We start from the raw sequence: 21887 nt of genomic DNA, 5'->3' as shown, positions 1-21887 counted from the left end.
TATGACAAAGAACACAAACCACAGTTCTGAAACACTGGCGAAGATCAACTCCCCAGCATGCATTATCCTCCTTCTACTCAGTAACAGAATCCAATATTATTTGATATAGCAACACAGCCAACACAGCCAGCTTAAAAACAACAACAATAATAACACCAACAACTGTATTTAAGTGTGGTAGTTAAGTGTGAACTAAGTTCTGTAAAATAAAATATACGTATGAGAGTAGAGCTTCTGGAGGCAGAAGGGGGCAATTCCTTCTACCTTCCCTTCCTTTCCCTTACTGATTAGAATATAGCATGATGGACAATGAGGTGACCTTGAAAATGTAAGCCATATGTAAAGAATAATGGAAAAAAAAAAGAATAATGGAGGAGAACTATTACTGGAGGCTTAGGCTACACCAAACCAATTTTAGACTCTCTCTAAATTCTTACATAAGAAAGAAAAAAAATTCATTCTTATTGAAGCCTGTGATTTTTTCCCCCTGACAGATCTGACCAAACCTAATCCTAGCTAAGAGAAACACTAAGTTATAAAAAGATATGTGTAGGTTTTATACTAAAGACCAGTCAAATATAGAATAAAAATCCATATGATGTTAAAACTAAAGAATTGGTAATGCGCTGTATTTCATTTAAATAAGCAAATAAATGCAAGGAAATGTACTACAGCCTAGCTAAGAGCTTCTCAACCTAAGTTCATTGATGGACTTTAACGGGTCTGAGAACCCCTAGAATCAAATGAACATTTTTATAAGTTTGCCATACATGTATCTTTACAGAGGTGTTCAGAGCTTTAATCAAAATCTCAATAGGATCCATGACCTCTCTAGGGTCTCGAAGTTCTTTTTCTTATTCTTCCTGTTATATTTCAAATATATTTCCTCAAGCCAGATACTTCAAACAACTGGCTAATAATAAATCTGCTATTATATAAAATATACTCTTACTTTGAAGATATGAATACAATTTCCCTTTGTGAATTTTGCCCCACATGAGTGTCATTCATCTTCTACTCATGGTCTTACCTCCTCGTGGCAATTCTGTATGAAGATAAGCCAGACCTCTAGTCACAGAATGAGCCAGGCGGCAAGAACTGACCCAATCACTTGTATGGAGACTCAAATACTTGCAGAGAGATCCCTATATAAAAGAAGAAATACACAAATATAAAAAAAAAAAAAAAGTGGAATTAATTTACTTGTACATAAGGAGGTAAATTAGCAGTAGCCTGACAAAGTATTTAAGTAGGTTAGGATTCCATGGAGATTTAATGAACTATGACATTTCAAAATCTCAAAACAGTAAGACATTTCTGTGAATTGAGAGGGGAGAAGATGATGGAAAGGATAATTTAAAATTATTAATTTTTTTCTCCAATGTTAAAAAGTATAAGTGAGTATTTCATATTAAATGTTTCTTTTGTTTCTGAAATTAAGATAGAAAACATAGTCTTTTACATTCTTTCTTTATACTGTATCTCTTACCAGTACAAATACAAATTAAATTGTTATGTTTTACAAGTATGAAACAGAAAGCTTTCATAAATATGTATGTGTCAGTGCTATTCAAGGTGCTCATCCACAAAGTATTTACCAGTCAGGGATAAAGAGCTTGCACAAGAATGAACGTCAGTCAAAACACTGTTTCCTTCATCAAGAAAGTCTTGCTGAGAGGGAGAGACAGACAGACAGACAGACAGATGAACTAAAAAGTTAACTAGTGACTTGGTTGATTCACATTCTGATGTGAGATCCTTATCTCACAGCAAACCATTATTAACCAGTTTGCAAACCACCAATGTTCTACATAACAGTAGTCCTCCTAAAATTCTGATTGACAGCTAATATAAATGTCAGTTTAATTTTTATAAAGAACTTACATTGGGATAATACTCCATCACAAGCAAATATTCCATGCGTCCATCTGCAGTAACTCTCTCATCTCCAACTATAAAGCGAGCAATGTTGTCATGTTCCATTAAAGGCACTCTGTAAATGTTCTTCTCATTGATAAAATTCTGACGGTTTGCAAAGGAAAACACTTTTACAGCAACTGGACGTTCATCTAAGGAACCTTTATATACTGCTCCATATCGACCCCGGCCAATCAGCTGTAAATTTGTTTTGAAGAAAGCAAGGTATTAATTCATATCACAACTGAACAATCAATTTTCTAGAAAAGTGTAAATCCAAATGTATACCACAATTCTCTATTGCTTATAGTTTAAATTACTCCACTGTCAAGAAACTAATAAATTCTACATCTCATATGGCTCAGGAAACTCCTATCAGACCCAGCCCTCCCATAGATAACAACTATGAACTCTGAACAAAATTTTAAAAAGAAATCTAAAAGTGCTAGAGAATGAACAAAAGGAAGTAGATTCTGAGGGGAGTCAACACTTAAAAGAAAGGAATGCCATAGGGTGAACTACTCATTTTTATAGCTTTTAGCCTGAAAGCAGGCTGACACAAACACTGCACAGTGCAGTTAGAACTGCGATAGAAAATCTGTAGTCTTCCTGGCCCTAGGAGCCAGAGGACAGAATTTAGGGCAACCAAAAATGCTGGAAAGGGAGAGGAGAATCCCACAAAGAAGAGTGAGAGAGGGGGAAATGAAATGAATACTTGAGACCAATTCCAGCTGAAGATAAAACAATTGCAGTGAGATTTGAGCTTCCATCTAAGAGACAAGGAGTTCACAGTACGTCCAACCAAGTTAACTGCCTACTAAAACAAATAATGGAAATAAACACACTTTAGAAAAACCTACCAGAACACAAGGTCTCCTCAATAGAACATTCACAATATACAGGACACAATAAAAAAATAAAATCAGCAAAATGCAACCCATTCTCTTCATTTTTGGCTTCTGGGGATTTTACTTTACTGAAACAGGTTAAGGATTTACCATCATTTATTTAATATTTTTGTCATATTTAACTATTTCTAGGTTAATTACTTAATAAACAGACTGCCTTTTAGAAAGGCTGTATCAATATATAGTTAAATCAGCAATGTTTGGGAGTATTTTACTCAGTCCAGGATAAAATCCTGTGGTTTTAACTAGTATTTTTTTTCCAATTTAGTAAATTGGACATCTTATTATGCATTCAAAAGCTACCTTTAATTCTTTTATGAATTGACACTTCATCTTTTTGGTCCAATTTTTATGGATTGTTGCTTCTATATTGATTTATACTAGCTCTTTAACAATTCTACTGTATGTGTTGAAATGCGGTTTTGAATATTTTAACTTTGTTTATTGTATTTTTCTCCCAAACAGAAGGTTCCTAAAATGTTTTATATAACTAAATCTACCATATCTATTATTTAACAGTCTCTAGTATGGGGATCATAGTTTATTTATTCTAATAATAATCATAAAAACATTCATCATGGTAAGACTATAACATAGGTTCTGAGATATTACCATGTAACAGTTGTATGTACCTATAAAAATATGCAATATATGCACAAACAAGGAATATTTATTTGGCATATAGTGTGGGTTGCTTGAATGGCACATTCTTGTCAGAATTTCACATGTCTTTATTCCTATACACTATTGCAGTCTATACTCAAAGATCATCTCCTTTCTAAATACACTTTCTGTCTCCTTTCTAAATATACTTTCTTTACTAAACCGCTTTCCATCTTTTTCTTTTTAACTGTTTTATTTTTCTCTATAGCACTTACTACTAATAGAAGTAATATACATTTATTTGTTTCACCTCTTTGTAGACTCTTTCCCACTAGAATACAAGTCTCAAGGCGGCTCTCTGTAGTTTTTACCTATATTCTCAGTGCCAGAAATAGGCCTTGGTACCAAACTGATAGTAAACGCTCAAAGAATAAATGGATGAATGATGCAGTGAGTGAATGAAGTTACTGTCTTAGATATACTATGAGAGCAGAAAGAACAGTCCATATGTTCTACAATCTTACCTCCAACAGTTTCAGATTATCTAGGTCAAGAGAGGGTTCTGATGCTGCTGCCTCCATCATGTTCATACTGTGAAGACCTTGTTTACGGTCTCCTATAACAATAGGAAAAAGAAGTTGCTAATGTACGGTTCTCTTAAAATCTTTATTACACTTTTTCTTATAATTGCTAAAAAAGAAGAACTACAGAAGGCAGGCAGCAAGATTTATGCCCAATGTCACCAAGAGTAAAACTATTTACTAAACTAAGAATTATCTATAAATGAAGATGAATGATGAATAATAACATTAAAGCTGAATTTTGGGAGATAGTTCTAGTAACAGACCTAATTTAAAATTCGAAGAAATATTGCAGAAACATTAAAGAAGGTTTTAATAACTTAAAAAAAGTGATTCAAATGAATGAATGGGTACTGATTTTCTAAAAAGCTCATTAAACCTAAAATTTATTAGCACAATTGGGGTGCTTGAGTGGCTCATTCAGTTGGGCGTCCAGCTTCATTCAGCTCAGGTCATGATCTCACAGCTTGTGAGTTCAAGCCCCACGTCAGGCTCTGTGTTGACAGCTCAGAGCCTGGAGTCTGCTTCAGATTCTGTGTCTCCTTCTCTCTCTGCCCCTCCCCTCCTTGTGCTCTGTCTCTCTCTCTTTCTCAAAAATAAATAAACATTAAAATAAATATTTAAAAAAAAAGAACTGACTGGACAGTTGATGATACTGAAGATTTATTTATTTATTTATTTATTGGTGTGAAAATAGTATTGTGGTTACATATACTTTAAGTCCTTATATTTCAGAGATAATACTAAAGTTTTCACAGATAAATGACATATGCAATTTACTTCAAAATACCCAGTACCATGAAGGGTGTGGTGAGTGGGGCTATGGATGATATATAGATGTAATAATCATTGAAGTTGGGTGATATATATTTTGTATATGCTTGTAACTTTTCATAAAAACTAAGAAAAAAGTTTGCGAAGAGAGGATGGGACGTACTGTAACACAGAGTTTTTTTTTAGCATAGAAACTTTAAAAAGGAAAAAACTGATTCTGACTAAATGGTACATTTGATACAAAAGAACAAAAGGAGATACTTTTACCTGTCAGCATCCTGTATCCAAAGCATAAGGCAACTATCAAAACAGCTAATACAGAGACTGATGCCAAAGCAATGATTATTGTCTCATCTCGGTTAAATGAATGAGGTGGACCTAAAAGAAGACAAATTTTAAAACACAGTTATTTCTTATTTTATCATTTTGTTAAGAACTGACAGAAAGGCTATATCAATATATAGTCAATCAGCAATGTTTTTGCATCAAAGGAAATTAAAGAAAAATAATAAATTTGTGATGGTCACAAATTATGTGTTTTTAATCATACAAATGATCTTATAGATTTACAACACTGAAACACCTGTTGGCTGTGCTAATTAATGAATATCAACTACATCATAGAACAGCATAGGCAGAATAAAACAATATTAAGAGAACAGTCTTTGGAATCACATTTGGTTCTAAATCCTGACTATGCCACTCTTAGTGGAATTTGGCAAATTATTTGCCTTTTCTGATCTTTAATTTTCTCATTTATAAAGTCAGTACTCTCTACCTCAAAAGTCTTCTGTGAGGCTTAGATGGGAGTCTAAGTACTTAGTACCATGTTGAGTATATATTATTTATGCAATAAATGGTAGTTTATCAATATTGATATTATGATTATTAATGAAAAGAACATGGCTTTACAGGCAATGAAATCTGAAGTGGGCTTAAAACTCAGTTCTTCCACTTATTGCATGACCTTGGGAAAATTTCTTCACCTGTCTGAGCCAAAGGTTATTCACCTGCAGATAGGGAACACACATATCTAAACTACAGGGCCATTACAAGCATGTACACTATACTATGTGTTAGTTCCATTCTGTGGACCAGATGAAACACACTTTAGGATGGATTTCCACAAACTGGAGCACATTCAGAAGAGAATAGTGAAGAACTCTAAATTGTGATGGGTAGAAAGAACTGAAGTGTCTGGTGTGGAACAAGAAAAACACTAGAGAAGATAAATAATTGTCTTTATGTGGAAAAAAGGACTTAACAGCTAGCGAGAACATAAGATCCAATCAGTGTGTGTTCAAGGACAGCAGTTTTTAACTCAGTATGCACAAGAATTTATGGCTGATAAATAGAGCTGTCTAAAATGGAATGAGTTACCCTATGAAATAGCTGTTCATATATTTTTTTTAATTGAAGGTATTCACTGTTTGGTAATAATGACCAGAGGGTAGGCTTGATGACTGATAACATCATTATTTAATAATTCTTTACATTCAAGGGGCGCCTGGGTAGCTCAGTCAGTTGGGCATCTGACTTTGGCTTGGGTCATGATCTCATGGCTCATGAGTTCCAGCCCTGTGTCGGGCTCTGTGCTGACAGCTCAGAGACTGAAACCTGCTTCAGATTCTGTGTCTCCCCCCGCCTCTCTCTGCCCCTGCCCTGCTCATGCTCTGTTTCTCTCTGTCTCTCAAAAATAAATAAACATTAAAAAATAATAATAATTCTTTACATTCAAATTCAAGCATATGTTATTTTAAATCTTTCTCACTTTGGACATTATAATTATGTGTTGTATCAAACTAGAAGCCTCTGGCAAAGTCAGAAGCTTCTATAACAAAGAGTTCCTCCAATGTGCATTCCTGTTGTAAAGGAATGTATTTGTGTCAAATTAAACACAACTGAATATTACAATGTCAAAACAATATCTCTATAGAAGAATCTTCTGGTGCATTATAACACTTACTCATTTAGCAAGTCAAACTCCAGGCTTGTACCTAAACCCAGAGTCACTTTATTATTTTTAATTTTTATTTATTTGTTTATTCAAGTATAACATATGGTATTAATATTAGTTTGAGGTGTACACAATATAATGATTCAAAAGTTCTATGTATTTCTCAGCACTCATCAATATATGTAACAATCATTTAATCTGCAGTATATTTGGGGCGCCTGGGTGGCTCAGTCAGTTAAGCATTGACTTTGGCTCAGGTCATGATCTCGTGGTTCCTGGGTTTGAGCCCCGCGTTGGGCTCTGTGCTAAAAGCTCAGAGCCTGGAGCCTGCTTTGGATTCTGTGTCTCCCTTTCTCTTTCTGCATCTCCCCTGCTCACACTCTGTCTCTGTCTCTGTCTCTCTCCCAAAAATAAATAAACATTAAAAAAATTTTTTAATCTGCAGTATATTTACATACTTATCATTTAACATAATGATAATTGTACCTTCTTCTATAGAATAAATTATAGGGAGAAAGCTACATATAAAAACTCATTTTACAATCAGATATCACTTCTCATATACTAGGATGGCCATAATTAAAAAAAAAAACAAAATAAAAAGTGTTGGCAAGAATATGGAGAAATTAGAACTCTTGTACATTGCTGGTGGGAATGTAAATAGTGTAGCTGCAGTAGAAAACATTCTGGAAGTTCTTCAAAAAGTTAGACATAGAATTACCATAAGACCTAGCAATTCCCCTCATAGGCATATACCCAAAAGAACTGAAAACAAGTGTTCAAACAAAAACTTCTACAGGAATGCTCATGGCACACTAATCATAATAGCCCAAAGTGGGAACAACATGAATGTTAATAAACCGATGAATGAATACACAAAATGTATTACAGACTGAACTGTGTTCTCTTAAAATTCATATGGTGAAGACTTAACACACAATGTGATGGGTTTTGGAGATGGGACCTTTGGGATTAGGTTTAGATGAGCCACGGGAGTGGGGCCTTCATGATAGGACTAGTGCCCTTATAAGAAGAGATGTCAGAGGACTTTCTCTCTCTGCCATGTGAGGAAACGGTGAGAAGGTAGCTATCCACAAGCCAGAGAGTTCTTAACACAATCCAACCAGGCTGGCACCCTAATCTTGGACTTCTGGCCACTAGAACTGTGAGAAAATAGATTTCTGTTGTTTAAGCCACACAGTCTATTCTGTTTTATTGTGGCTGTGAGGGTGGCAGAATATAATACCTCATAATATGCCTCTTTGGCATAAGGACTATCTTGAGCTGGTTATTTTTAAGAAACACCAGACACAGAGGCAACTGGGTAGCTCAGTCGGTTAAGCATCTGACTCCAGCTCAGGATCTCCCGGTTCGTGAGACTGAGCCCCGTGTAGGGCTCTGTGCTGACAGCTCAGGGCCTGGAGCCTGCTTCCAATTCTGTCTCCCTCTCTCTGCCCCTTCCCTGCTTGTGCTCTCTCTCTTAAAAATAAATAAACACTGAAAATAAAATTAAGAGAAAAAAGGAACACCAGACACAGAAGCAGCTCTGAAAACCAAGTAGAAGTTACCCTTTTATAAAAGGCATTTACATTTGTAAGGAAAATCTCCATTTGTAAGTTGTCTCCGTCTCGGTACTAGGAAGACGAAAATGACTAAAACTCTTGAAACTTTAAAAAAAAATTTTTTTTAACGTTTATTTATTTTTGAGACAGAGAGAGACAGAGCATGAACGGGGGAGGGTCAGAGAGAGGGAGACACAGAATCTGAAACAGGCTCCAGGCTCTGAGCTGTCAGCACAGAGCCCAACGCAGGGCTCGAACTCATGGACCGTGAGATCATGACCTGAGCCGAAGTCGGCTGCTTAACCGACTGAGCCACCCAGGCGCCCCTAAAACTCTTGAAACTTTTATCAGTAGAGAAGACAAGGACTTAAATCTACATAACAACCATACACTTGTTTACTGTGCTTTTCCTAGTAACAATCCGTTACTGGTCTTTCCTTAACCCACTCCCCCTTCCCCATTTTCTTTTGGCTTAGCTGGAGACAGTATTTACCCTGGTTACTTGGGCTACTTCAGAGATTTACTCAATTTTCCTGGGAATCTCTCATGTATGCAGGAAGTTTATATGTTAAACTTCTATTTGTATTTCTCCTGTACTGCTGTCTTTTACAATGAAGGTGGAAGGGATGTGACACTATTTTTGAGAGAGAGAGAGAGCGCTAGTGAGCAAGGGGCAAAGAGAGAGAGGGAGAGACAGAGAATCCCACCAAGGGCAGAGAGAGGGAAATGGAGGGAGAGAGAGAGATGGCGATGGAGAGAGAGAGAAGGAGAGGGAGAAGGAGAGAGAGAAGGAGAAGGAGAGAGAGGGAAAGGGAAAGAGAAAGAGAGGGAGAGAGGGGGAGACAGAGAAAGAAAGAGAGAGAGAGAGAGAGAGAGAGAGAGAGAGAGAGAGAGAGAGAGAAAAGTGAGGTTCACATTCACCCGGAATGGAGCTTGTGCTCACCCAGAGTAGGGCTCAAGCTCACCCAAAACAGGGCATGAGCTCATCAGATGTGGAACTCCAACTCACAAACCTTGAGATGATGACCTGAGACGAAGTCAAATGCTTAAGGACTGAGCCACACAGGCACCCTGTTTTCCTATTGTTAACAGTTCTTTGCATATTTTAGGACACAAATCTTTGATATGTGTTTTGCCAATATTCTATCCTAGTATGGCTGGTCTTTTCATTGTCTTGGTATGAGGGTAATGCTGGCTTCACAGAATGAGTTAGGAAGTGTTCCCTCTGCTTCTATTTTCTGAAAGTGATTTAGAGAATTGGTATCATTTCTTCTTTATTATTTTTTTAAATTTTTATTTATTTATTTTTGAGAGGGAGAGAGCACAAGCATGAGCAGGGGAGGGGCAGAGAGAGGGGAAGAGAGAGAGAATCCCAAGCAGGCTCTACACTGTTAGCACAGAGCCCGACGTGGGGCTCGAACTCACAAACTGTGAGATCAGGACCTGAGCAGAAATCAAGAGTCCGAACGCTGAACTGACTGAGCCACCAGGCACTTAGGTATCATTTCTTCTTTAAATGTTTGCTAGAATTCAACAGTGAAACCACCTGAGCCGAGTGCTTTCTGTTTTAGAAGGTTATTGATTATTGGTTGAGTTTCTTTAATAGATAATGCCTATATTTCTCTCTGAATTTTGGTAGATGTGTATGTTCAAGGCATTAGTTACCAACCTTGTGGGCAAAGAGTTGTTCATAATATTCTTTTATTATCCTTCTAATACTCATGTGATTTGCAGTGATGACCTTTCTTTCATTCTTGATTATTAGCAACTTACTTCTCTTTTTTTTCTTAGTAGCTTGGTTAGATATTTATCAATCTTTTTGTTCTTTTCAAAAAAAACATTTTTGGTATGGTTGATTTTTTTTCTCTATGAACTTTTTGTTCTCAATTTAATTGTTTCTGATCTTTTATTCTGCTTATTTGGGATTTAATTTGCTCTTTTTCTAGCTTCCTAAGGTGGAAGCTTAGGAAATCACTAGGATTTATTATCTAAAAACAAACAAAAAAACGGTTATACACAATTAAATCCAATTTCATTCAGTAAACATTAAAAAAAAAAAAAAACCTGCCCCAAATTTTACCACCAATGTGACAGACAAAATACACTTATATTTTTCATATAGTGAGGCTGCTCTTTACCTGGATCAAAAAAATTCACAAGTCTATTATGAAACAAAGTTTTGGTATTTTCAAATTAGAAAGGCTGCATTTTAAAATGGGTTTTAATTTTCTTGTGTAATTCAAATACATGAGTTAATAAAAAAGATTCTCTAAGTCTATATAAGAAATAATATATATATAAGAAAATAATAATAAAATATTGAAAATTATAATAGTAATGTGACATTATGGAAAAACCATCTCTGCAAATGAACAGCCAATGTTGTAATTCCCCAAAGAATTGAAGTACACTACTTATATGAAAAGTATATTTTAAATTCAATCAGGAATAAGAAGTCATGAGAAATCTAGTTTTATTTTAAATGTCTTTAAAAAATTTTTAAGTTTATTTATTTATTTTGAGAGGCCACATGAGAGCAGGGGAAGGGCAGAGAGGGAGGGAGAGAGAGAAAGAATGGGTGAGAGAATATCCCAAGCAGTCTCCATGCTCAGTTCAGAGCCCAGAACCCCAGGCAGGGCTCAATCACACAATGTGAGATCATGACCTAAGCAAAAATCAAGTCACTCACTTAACTAGGTGAGTCACCCAAACACCCCTAAAAAGTCTATTTTTAATTTCTGAAATATGTTGACACTTTAAAATTTTAAGAATTTAAAACTTAATGTTCTTTAGTTTATGTGACATTACAAACTGAAATTTAAAATGTAACAAAGCATACATTCTCTATTCTAAAATAACATTGTATATTAAAAAAGTATAGACTGTTTAACACAAGTGAAAATTATTAAAGATAGAACATTAAGATTTGGCCTTCTAGGTTAGATATTCTTGTTTTTATACTTTTTAAAAAATGTTTATTTATTTTTTTTTTAGAGTGAGAGAGAGAGAGAGAGAGAGACAGAGTGAGAGCGGTGGGAGGGGCAGAGAGAGGGAGACACAGAATCCCAAGCAGACTCCAGGCTCCACACTGTCAGCACAGGGCTGGACACATGGCTCGAACTCATGAACTGTGAAATCATGACCTAGGCTGAATTTGGATGCTTAACCAACTGAGCCATCCAGGCAGGTACCCTTAGATATTCTTATTTTTAACTACATTATGAAAACACTGTATATTGCTAAAATGATGTATATTTTAATTCTATCAAACTTTTATTACAAAATAGGAATAATTTTCCTAGTCTATTTTTCTTGTTACTAGATAGTAATTTTAGCATTACAAAAATTTCTGGAAAAAGGATACAATTATGTAATAATAATATAAATAGTAAGGTTTCCAGAAATATTCCCATTAAAAAAACTGTTTTTGTCACTGATTTAAGCAACAGAAGCGTTTCACAACCCATGAAGAAGAGCAATATCTTGAACACACTACAAATGTTAACCATATGGTACTTACATAGTTTTTTTTATTTAGAGAAAAGAATACTCTACTAAAAATTATGCTGCTTAAACTATAACTCAAACTATGACTTATAATCTTGAATATATATTTTTTATTTATTGAAATGACTCCTTAAGATTATCTAGTCATAGATTTTTCTTTCTCTTTTTTTTTTTTCTTTTTCTGGAGAGGAAGGGCAGGTGAGTCATAGATTTTTCAAAATCAGTTTATAAAAAAAAATCAGTTTATGTGAACTTTAAAAAGATAATAAAAACAAACTGGCTTAGGTATCCCTAATACCTTTTCACAGAGTCTGATTTTTCTGAGTCTCTTTTTGAATCTAACATCTATATTCTGTTTTCCATACACTTTTTTTTTTAATTTAGATATAATTTACTTCTAACATTACATTAGTTTTCGGTAGGCAATATAATAACTCAACACACATTCTTTCTTATGTGCCATTAAAAACATAATTGGGGGGGGTTGCCTGGGTGACTCAGTTGGTTAAGTATCCGATTTCAGCTCAGGTCATGATCTCACAGCTCATGAGTTCGAGCCCCACATCAGGCTCTGTGCTGACAGTTTGGAGCCTGGAGCCTGCTTCAGATTCTGTTTTTCTCTCTCTGCCTCTCCCCGGTTCTCACTCTGTATGTGTGTGCCTCTCTCTCAAAAATAAACATTAAAAAAAATTTTTTTTTAATTCTTTTTAATGTTTATTTATTTTTAAGAGACAAACAGAGACAGAGCACGAGCAGGAGAGGGGCAGAGAGAGAGGGAGACACAGAACCCGAAGCAGTGTCCAGGCTCTGAGCTGTTAGCACAAAGCCCAATGCAGGGCTCGAACCCACAAACCATGAGATCATGACCTGAGCCGAAGTTGGATGCTCAACCAACTGAGCCACCCAGGCATCCCAAAACATAATTGAGAAGAAAAATACAGCATTTCTTAAAAGAGAGCTTTCCACTATCATCTCTGGAATTTTGTTCCCAACCACTGATATCCAATCTAAAAATGTTAATGCAGGTGCTTGCTTGCTCGCTTTTTTAAAGTAAGCTCTACACCCAGCATGGGGTTTGAATTCACAACCCCAAGATCAAGAGCTCCATGTTCTACCAAACAAACCAGCCAGTCACCCCAATGCAGTTGCTTTCTTGTTCATACCAGAAAAAGCCAACGGGAGATTGCTTGCTTTATTTTTAATCTTTTCATTATAAAAACTTCCTACTATACACAAAAGTAGAAAGTACATAGAATCTTCAATTACCCAACACTATACCTTAGCAATATCAACATTTTTGCCATCCAATGTAGAGTTTTCAAACAACAGAACTCATTTCCTCAAATGGCCTGTTGACAGAAACATTGAGGAGTTGATGTTGAGTGGATAATCTACCAGGATAATAAGTTCACATGTGTGCAGATGGCAAGCACCATATTTAATCAATTTTGACACTGATCTCATCTAAAAATCTCTTAAGGTGGGATGCATCAAGCAATTGACAGCATTTTACAATTAGTTGATAGTGTTTTTCTTAGTGGTAGGAAAAAACACCCCTCCCCCTTACATCCTAAGGATAAGTCTTTCAATTATTGGTTGTTTAGATAGGATGAAATATCACATCAGATATGCTTAAATGTGAAAAAGTTATTTCCAATTCTGCTTAAGATGTAAAAGGATGCAAGCAAATTTTGCTTCTACCCTAATAACAAGCCAAGACACCTAACAAGTCATTTAATAAACCTATAAAATCTTTTCTCTAAAGCTCATTAAAAGCTAATGACACAAAGAAACCAGTATATTAAAAAAAAAACCTAGTAAGTTACAACCCTTTTCTAAGATTTCTAAAACTGCCTTTATCCTTGATGATGCAGTGAGCTGAAGAGGACACCTCCCATAGATGTGAGTAGGAAGAAAGAGCTGAACATTTAACAAATTCTTAAAGCATAAGAGTACTGGATAGCATGACAGCTAAGAGTATCTAGGGCTGTGAACACAAAAAGAGCTTACAATCACCTGCCAACTCTTTTCTATAGGCCTTTACCAAGTACTCACAAGTATGAATAGAGGCAGGACAAGAGAACTGAGAGAACCCTCTTAAGTGTGGGTACACAAGGCCTGCTGAAGCCTGAGAAGGGCAAGAGAGCTGAGACAAACCTTTTGGGCAATGCTGGCTTTCACTGATTACAAGACAGTGTCCAACTGTGGTTGGCCAAGGGGTATTAAAGTTTAGAGAGTTTTCGGGTGCCTGGGTGGCTCAGTTGGTTAAGTGTCCAACTTCAGCTCAGGTCATGATCTCTCGATCGTGGGTTCAAGCCCTACATTGGGCTCACTGCTGTCAGCCCATCAGCGTGGAGCCAGCTTTGGCTACTCTGTCACCCTCTCTCTCAGTCCCTCCTTTGCTTGCACTCTCTCTCTCAAAAAATAAATGAAACATTAAAAAAAGAAAAAAGTTGTGAGAGTTCTTTCCTGAAGTGCCAGAGTATAGGGTTTACCAAAGACTAAAGGCATAGAAAGAGAACTACAAGAAATCCTATAAGCACTGAGGTCTTAAACCAAACTTAGGCGAATGTTCATCCTGCCCTCAAATCATTTGAAACCTATAATGAATCAAACTAAGCCAACAGCAAAGCCCAGATACAGCTAACAGACTACATTCATTTAGCCCTTCATCGTAGTAGCTTGACAAAACCGTGTATCTTTTTCTGAACATAAATATTTTAGACTCTTCTTTTATCCACAATGTTCATTACTAAACCAAAAGTCAAAAGATGTGAAGAAGAAAATCTGGTTCAATCTCAAAAAGTAAGTCATCTGGGGCACCTGGGTGGTTCAGTCTGTTAAGTGTCTGACTCTTGACCTCGGCTCAGGTCATGATCTCAAGGTTCCTGAGATGGGGCTCTGCACTGACAGCGTGGAGCCTCCTTGGGATTCTCTCTCCCCCCCTCTCTGTCCCTCCTCTGTTCACGTACACACACACACATACTCTCTCTCTCTCTCTAAGTAAATAAATAAACATTAAGGGGCACCTGGGTGGCTCAGTTGGTTAAGTGTCTGTCTTTGGCTCAGGTCATGGTCTTGCAGTTCGTGAGTCTGAGCCCTGCACTGAGCTCTGTGCTGATAGCTTGGAGCCTGGAGCCTGCTTTGGATTCTGTGTCTCTCTCTCTCTCTCTCTTGCCCCTCTCCCACTCTCTCCTCTCTCTCTCTCTCTCTCTCAAAAAAGAATTAAACAAAATAAATTAAAAAAAAAACATTAAAAAAAGTAAGTCATCAACAGAAACAATCACTGATGATGAAAATATCAGACTTAAAAAATAACTATGATAAATGTGTTTAAAAATATAGTGGAAAAAGTGGACACATGAATGAACAGATGGGAAACATCAGATGAGATATAAAAAAGCCAAATGGAAATGTTAGTGGATGTAAAGAATTCTTTTGAGGGGTGCCTGGGTGGCTCAGTCAGTTAAGCGTCCAACTTCCAACATTTATTTTTTTGAGAGACAGAGACAGAGCATGAGTGGGGAGGGGCAGATAGGGAGGGAGTCAGATTCTGAAGCAGGCTCCAGGCTCTGAGCTGTCAGCACAGAGCCCGACATGGGGCTTGAACTCATGGACCGTGAGATCATGACCTGAGCCGAAGTCGGACTCTTAACCGACTTAGCCACCCAGGCGCCCCGTGGTCTGCTTCTTTTCAATTAACATTGTCCTAGATCATAAAGAACCCTCCAATTTATGTTGTTTATACTACACTGCTTACCAAAAAAAAGCTTGTGAACATCTTTCTGTATGCTCATTGAGTTGTTCAAATCTTCTGTTTATTGAATATTTGACTGCTTATCAATACTAGAAAGTTGTGTTAAAATCTTCCATTATAATTAAGAATAGAATTTGTCTACTCTTTTAGTTGTATCCATTTTTGGTGCATGTGTTTCAAACTATATTACTAACTACATACAAATTTTAAATTGTTCTATCTTCCGTTAAATGAATATTTGTCATTATAAAGTAACCCCTTCTTTGTCTCTGGTAATGTTTGATGCCTTAAGGTCCATTTGATCTGATATTAATATATCTAATATTCATATATTTTCCCCACCAATTTATTGTTTATCTTTCTGTATCCTTATGATTTATATGTATCTCTTGTAAATAAACTAAACAGGATTATTAGGGTGTTTTTAATTTTTGTTTTTTTTAAAAAGCTTTGTTGACATATAATTCACATAGCATACAATTCATTCATTTAAAGTGTACAATTTAATGGTTTTTGGTATATTACATTACTAATTTTTAAAACTTGTGATGAATATATAAAGTTTGCCTTTTTAACCATTCATTTTTGTTTTTAATTAATTTATTTTTTTTATTTATATATGAAATTTATTGTCAAATTGGTTTCCATACAACACCCAGTGCTCATCCCAAAAGGTGCCCTCCTCAATACCCATCACCCACCCTCTCCTCCCTCCCACCCCCCATCAACCCTCAGTTTGCTCTCAGTTCTCAACAGTCTCTTATGCTTTGGCTCTCTCCCACTCTAACCTCTTTTTTTTTTTTTTTCCTTCCCCTCCCCCATGGGTTCCTGTTAAGTTTCTCAGGATCCACATAAGAGTGAAACCATATGGTATCTGTCTTTCTCTGTATGGCTTATTTCACTCAGCATCACACTCTCCAGTTCCATCCACGTTGCTACAAAAGGCCATATTTCATTTTTTCTCATTGCCACGTAGTTGATGGACATCAGTTGATGGACATTTAGGCTCTTTCCATAATTTGGCTATTGTTGAGAGTGCTGCTATGAACATTGGGGTACAAGTGCCCCTATGCATCAGTACTCCTGTATCCCTTGGATAAATTCCTAGCAGTGCTATTGCTGGGTCATAGGGTAGGTCTATTTTTAATTTTCTGAGGAACCTCCACACTGCTTTCCAGAGCGGCTGCACCAATTTGCATTCCCACCAACAGTGCAAGAGGGTTCCCGTTTCTCCACATCCTCTCCAGCATCTAGAGTCTCCTGATTTGTTCATTTTGGCCACTCTGACTGGCGTGAGGTGATACCTGAGTGTGGTTTTGATTTGTATTTCCCTGATAGGGAGCGACGCTGAACATCTTTTCATGTGCCTGTTGGCCATCCGGATGTCTTCTTTAGAGAAGTGTCTATTCATGTTTTCTGCCCATTTCTTCACTGGGTTATTTGCTTTTCGGGTGTGGAGTTTGGTGAGCTCTTTATAGATTTTGGATACTAGCCCTTTGTCCAATATGTCATTTGCAAATATCTTTTCCCATTCCGTTGGTTGCCTTTTAGTTTTGTTGGTTGTTTCCTTTGCTGTGCAGAAGCTTTTGATCTTCATAAGGTCCCAGTAATTCACTTTTGCTTTTAATTCCCTTGCCTTTGGGGATGTGTCGAGTAAGAGATTGCTACGGCTGAGGTCAGAGAGGTCTTTTCCTGCTTTCTCCTCTAAGGTTTTGATGGTTTCCTGTCTCACATTCAGGTCCTTTATCCATTTTGAGTTTATTTTTGTGAACGGTGTGAGAAAGTGGTCTAGTTTCAACCTTCTGCATGTTGCTGTCCAGTTCTCCCAGCACCATTTGTTAAAGAGACTGTCCTTTTTCCATTGGATGTTCTTTCCTGCTTTGTCAAAGATGAGTTGGCCATATGTTTGTGGGTCTAGTTCTGGGGTTTCTATTCTATTCCATTGGTCTATGTGTCTGTTTTTGTGCCATAACCATTCATGATTGTAAAAGGGAGTGGCATTAATTACAGTGACAATGTTGTGCAATCATTAACACTACCTGTTTTCACAACATTTTTATCACTCCAGTGAAAAACTTTGTAACCATTAAAGAATAAATCCCTATGCTCCCCTTCTCCCAGCCCCTGGTAACCTCAAACTACTTTCTGTTTCTATGAATCTGCCTACTCCTAATATTTCATATAAGTGGAATCATGTAATATTTGTTATTTTGTGTCTGGTTTATTTCATTTAGCATAGCACAATGCTTTCAAGGTTCATCCATGTTGTAGTATGTGGGCTATCTTTTCATTTTTTGATACATGCTTTGAGGCACAAAAGTTTTTAAATGTGATGATGTCCATATTTGTCTATTTTTATTTTTGTTGCTTGTGTTTTGGTGTCATAGGTAAGAATTCACTGCTAAATCCAAGGCCATGAAGTTCTAAAAGTTCTATGGTTTTGGCTTTTATATTTAGGTTACTGATCCATTTTGAGTTAATTTTTGTACATGGTGTGAGGTAAGGGATCAACTCCATTCTTTTGCAAGTGGATGCTAGTGCTTTAAAATCAATCCAAACACTCTTTGTCTTTCAACTGGAGTGTTAAATTCATTTACATTTAAGATAATTAGTGACATCTTTGTGTTTATTTCTATTATCTTATTTTAGACAATTTGCCTTTGCCCATCTGTTTTCTGGGCAATAGAAAGACTTTAGAATACTTTTCCAACCCTCTCAATTATTTGCTGGTGATGTTTTATATTTTAATACCTTTTTTAAACCTCTTAAAAAATTATTAAGAGCAAAAGTATTGGCATACAGAACTTTAATATACTTCTGCTTGTAGTCCAAATTGGTACAACTGTTTTGGAAACAGTTCAGCTTTATTTACTAGAGCTGAAGATACATACACACAATGACTAAGCAATTCTACTCCTAGTTATATACTTCGGAGAATTTTGTGCACATGTGAACCAGGACATATGTTCAAGAATGTTGATAACTGAATCATTCATAGTATACAAAAATTAGAAAAAAAATAAATATCTATCAACAAGAGAATAGAAAAGTAAATTGTGGTATAGCCATACAATAGACTATTATACAGCAGAACTGACTTGTATTCATTATATTTTTAAAAAGACAAAACACAAACAAAAAATACCAGAAGAACTATAGTTTTCTCAATAGCACAATGTTTTTAAAGCTTACTTATTTTGAGGGAGAGTGTGCACAAGTGGGGTATGGGCAGAGAAAGAAAGAGAAAGGAGGGAGGGAATACCAACTAGGCTCTGTGTTAACAGCCCGATGCAGGACTCAATTTCATGAAACGGGGCTCGATCTCACGAACCAGGACCTGATCTCATGAACCGTGAGATTATGCTGTAAGCCAAAATCAAGAGTCAGTATCAGGATACCTGGGTGGCTCAGCTGATTAAGCTTCCGACTCTTTTTTTTTTTTTAATTTTTTTTTCAACATTTATTTATTTTTGGGACAGAGAGAGACAGAGCCTGAACGGGCGAGGGGCAGACAGAGAGGGAGACACAGAATCTGAAACAGGCTCCAGGCTCTGAGCCATCAGCCCAGAGCCTGACGCAGGGCTCGAACTCACGGACTGCGAGATCGTGACCTGGCTGAAGTCGGACGCTTAACCGACTGCGCCACCCAGGCGCCCCTCAAAATTTTAAAACATCATATTGTGTGAAGCAAGACACCAAAGAAGATGCTATGATTTAATTTATATAAAATTCAAAAGCTGAAACAATTAAACTACATTAAACTTGGGCATATATCAGAACATAGAAAAGCTATGAAAAGCAAGGAAATGATTATCATAAGAGTAAGAATAATAGCTATCCTTAGGAAGGAATTATGAGTTGTGATTAAGAAGAGATAAAATACAGGGGTCATCTTGGATATTTTCCTTGACACAGGTTTGATGATACTTCATGTTAAACTATGTTTTACATGATATATTTTACTATAAAACACACACAGAAAAAAGACTAAAATAAAATGCACCTGAATGTTAACAAAGATTTTTTTTTTTTATGTTTATTTATTTTTGAGAGAGACAGAGACAGAGCATGAGCAGGGGAGGAGCAGAGAGAGAAGGAGACACAGAATCCGAAGCAGGCCCCAGGCTCCGAGCTGTCAGCACAGAGCCTGTCACTGGGCTTGAACCCACGAGCTGTGAGATCATGGCCTGAGCTGAAGTCAGACGCTCAACCGACTGAGCCACCCAGGCGCCCCTGTTAACAAAGATTTTGAGCAATTTTTATAAATGTACTTTCTAAATTTTCTACAATAATATGCACTATTTTTATTCTTTTTTAAAAATTTTTAAATGTTTATTTATTTTTGAGAGATTGAGAGAGGGTGAGTGGAGGAGGAGCAGAGAAAGGGAGGGACACAGAATCCGAAGCAGGCTCTAGGCTCTGAGCTGTCAGCATAGAGCTCGACGTGGGGCTTGAACTCATAGATGCTCACAGATGGTGAGATCATGACCTGACCTTAGTTGGACGCTTAACCGACTGAGCCACTCAGATGCCCCTGCCCTATTTTTATTCTAAGCAGAAAAAAACAAAACAAAAAAAACCCAAAAAACCAAAAACCAACAGCCATCATTTTAAAAGAGCTCACTTCTTGCTTTCTAGGGGTTCACAGTGTCGTACCAGTTTTTGTGCATGAGTTGTCCTTTTCATTAGTGGGATACAGAGTGTGCCTGTTTTGTTATCAATGAAGAATTATCTGAATTACTATGTTGTACACCTGAAACTAATATAACATTGTACATGAACTACACTGAAATAAAAAAAATTAAAATAAAAAAAAGAATTATCCTCCAACATCTTACTTTTAGTGTCCCAGCTTCTCTTAAAGTCTGAGTTTAGAAATTCTAGTATATGATAACATAAGATTTACTGAAGAAATACAAATCCTTCTTACCCTCTATGCCAAACAAACTGCATAATAAAATGATAGTTTTCAACCTATTTTCCTTTGTCTACAAAATGTAAGCTTACTACAGGCATCTTATCAACTTCACAGCACTTTCATACTGTTACCTTTGAATCCTAGTTCACATTAAATGGCCAGGAAGTTTACCCAAAGAGAAGTTATTATCCTCTGCTCGCTCCTTATTCCAAAATATTCAAAGATAAGATTACTAGGGTCCCTGGGTGGCTCAGTCAGTTAAGCGTCTAACTTCAGCTCAGGTCATGATCTTGCGGTTTGTGAGTTCAAGCACCACATCAGGCTCCGTGTTGACAGCTCAGAGCCTGGAGCCTGTTTCAGGTTCTGTGTCTCCCTTTCTCTACCCTCCCCCACTCATGTTCTGTCTCTCTGTCTCTCAAAAATAAACATTAAAAGTTTTTTAAAAAAGGTAAGATTACTGAAACAGGCATATAGTAAATCAAATGCAATGGGCTATCTAAATCTTAGAAGAATCATCAACGTAAGATAATCAAATGATTTCTTTAGAATGAACCACAAAAGTAAATAAGGCAGACAAAACCACTTAAAAGATGTTCTTAAGTACACTTAAACTGTTGTGTGTAATTATGGGCTACTGAAAAACCATGAGGCACATAGATCAGCCTGATATGAAAAAAAAGGTCTGGAATGCTGTTTATGAGCAGAAGCTTGGGGCTGATCATGAGGCCAACAAGAATACTGCAAACAGATTCCAAAAGGAATAAATGCTTTTGTAAATCAAGGAATGTTCCTCATATGTGTGTGCCTATTCAAATAGCACCCTTTTCAGCATTTATCTATATGTAAAGAAAGGGCTTTGTTAACAACATCCACAGATTACAAAGCAATGACAGACATCCAAAATATATAGTTAGGTCCCTTTTCTTCTGCAAACGATCCATATTTTATTCAGCAAAATTAACAAGCATGGTACTATCTTTAAAATAAATTATGGTACCAAACTCTTTATGGATAACATCCATAAAAAAAAAAAAACAGGGGCCAGCAATCTAAATTAAAAAGCCATCCTGGGGTGCCTGGGTGGCTCAGTCTCTTGATGTTGGCTTGGGTCATGATCTCATAGTTCATGGGTTCAACCCCTGCATCAGGCTCGATGCTGACAGTGCAAAAAGCCTGCTTGGGATTCTGTGTCTTCATCTCTCTCTGCCCCTCCCCTGTGTGTAAGCGTGCTCTCTCTCTCTCAAAAAAAATAAATGAACACTAAAAAAAAAGACATCTTATTCTCCATAAACAAAGGTTGTAGAGGGTGTGATTACTTTTAAGTGTATTTTTAAAGTGTATTTATTTGTTTTGAGAGAGAGAGAGCGAGTGAGCAGTGGAGCGGCAGAGGGGCAGGGAGAGAG

At 36.6% G+C, this 21887-nt stretch overlaps 1 protein-coding gene across 1 annotated transcript in view; it reads right to left on the bottom strand.

The window, feature by feature from the left end:
• Nucleotides 1-21887, bottom strand: part of BMPR2 (bone morphogenetic protein receptor type 2) — a 201052-nt gene that overhangs the window by 41228 nt on the left and 137937 nt on the right. The window contains exons 4-7 of the mRNA XM_040475888.1: nt 5051-5161; nt 3953-4044; nt 1885-2115; nt 1031-1145 (exon numbers count right to left, since the gene is read on the bottom strand). Of these exons, the coding sequence (XP_040331822.1) occupies nt 1031-1145; nt 1885-2115; nt 3953-4044; nt 5051-5161 (549 nt within the window). The remainder of the gene's footprint in view (nt 1-1030; nt 1146-1884; nt 2116-3952; nt 4045-5050; nt 5162-21887) is intronic.

The sequence above is a fragment of the Herpailurus yagouaroundi genome, unplaced genomic scaffold (genome assembly GCF_014898765.1).
Source record: "Herpailurus yagouaroundi ecotype Mexico unplaced genomic scaffold, PumYag 140, whole genome shotgun sequence".
Lineage (NCBI taxonomy): Eukaryota > Metazoa > Chordata > Mammalia > Carnivora > Felidae > Herpailurus > Herpailurus yagouaroundi.
This window is presented reverse-complemented; position numbering and strand designations above follow the sequence as displayed.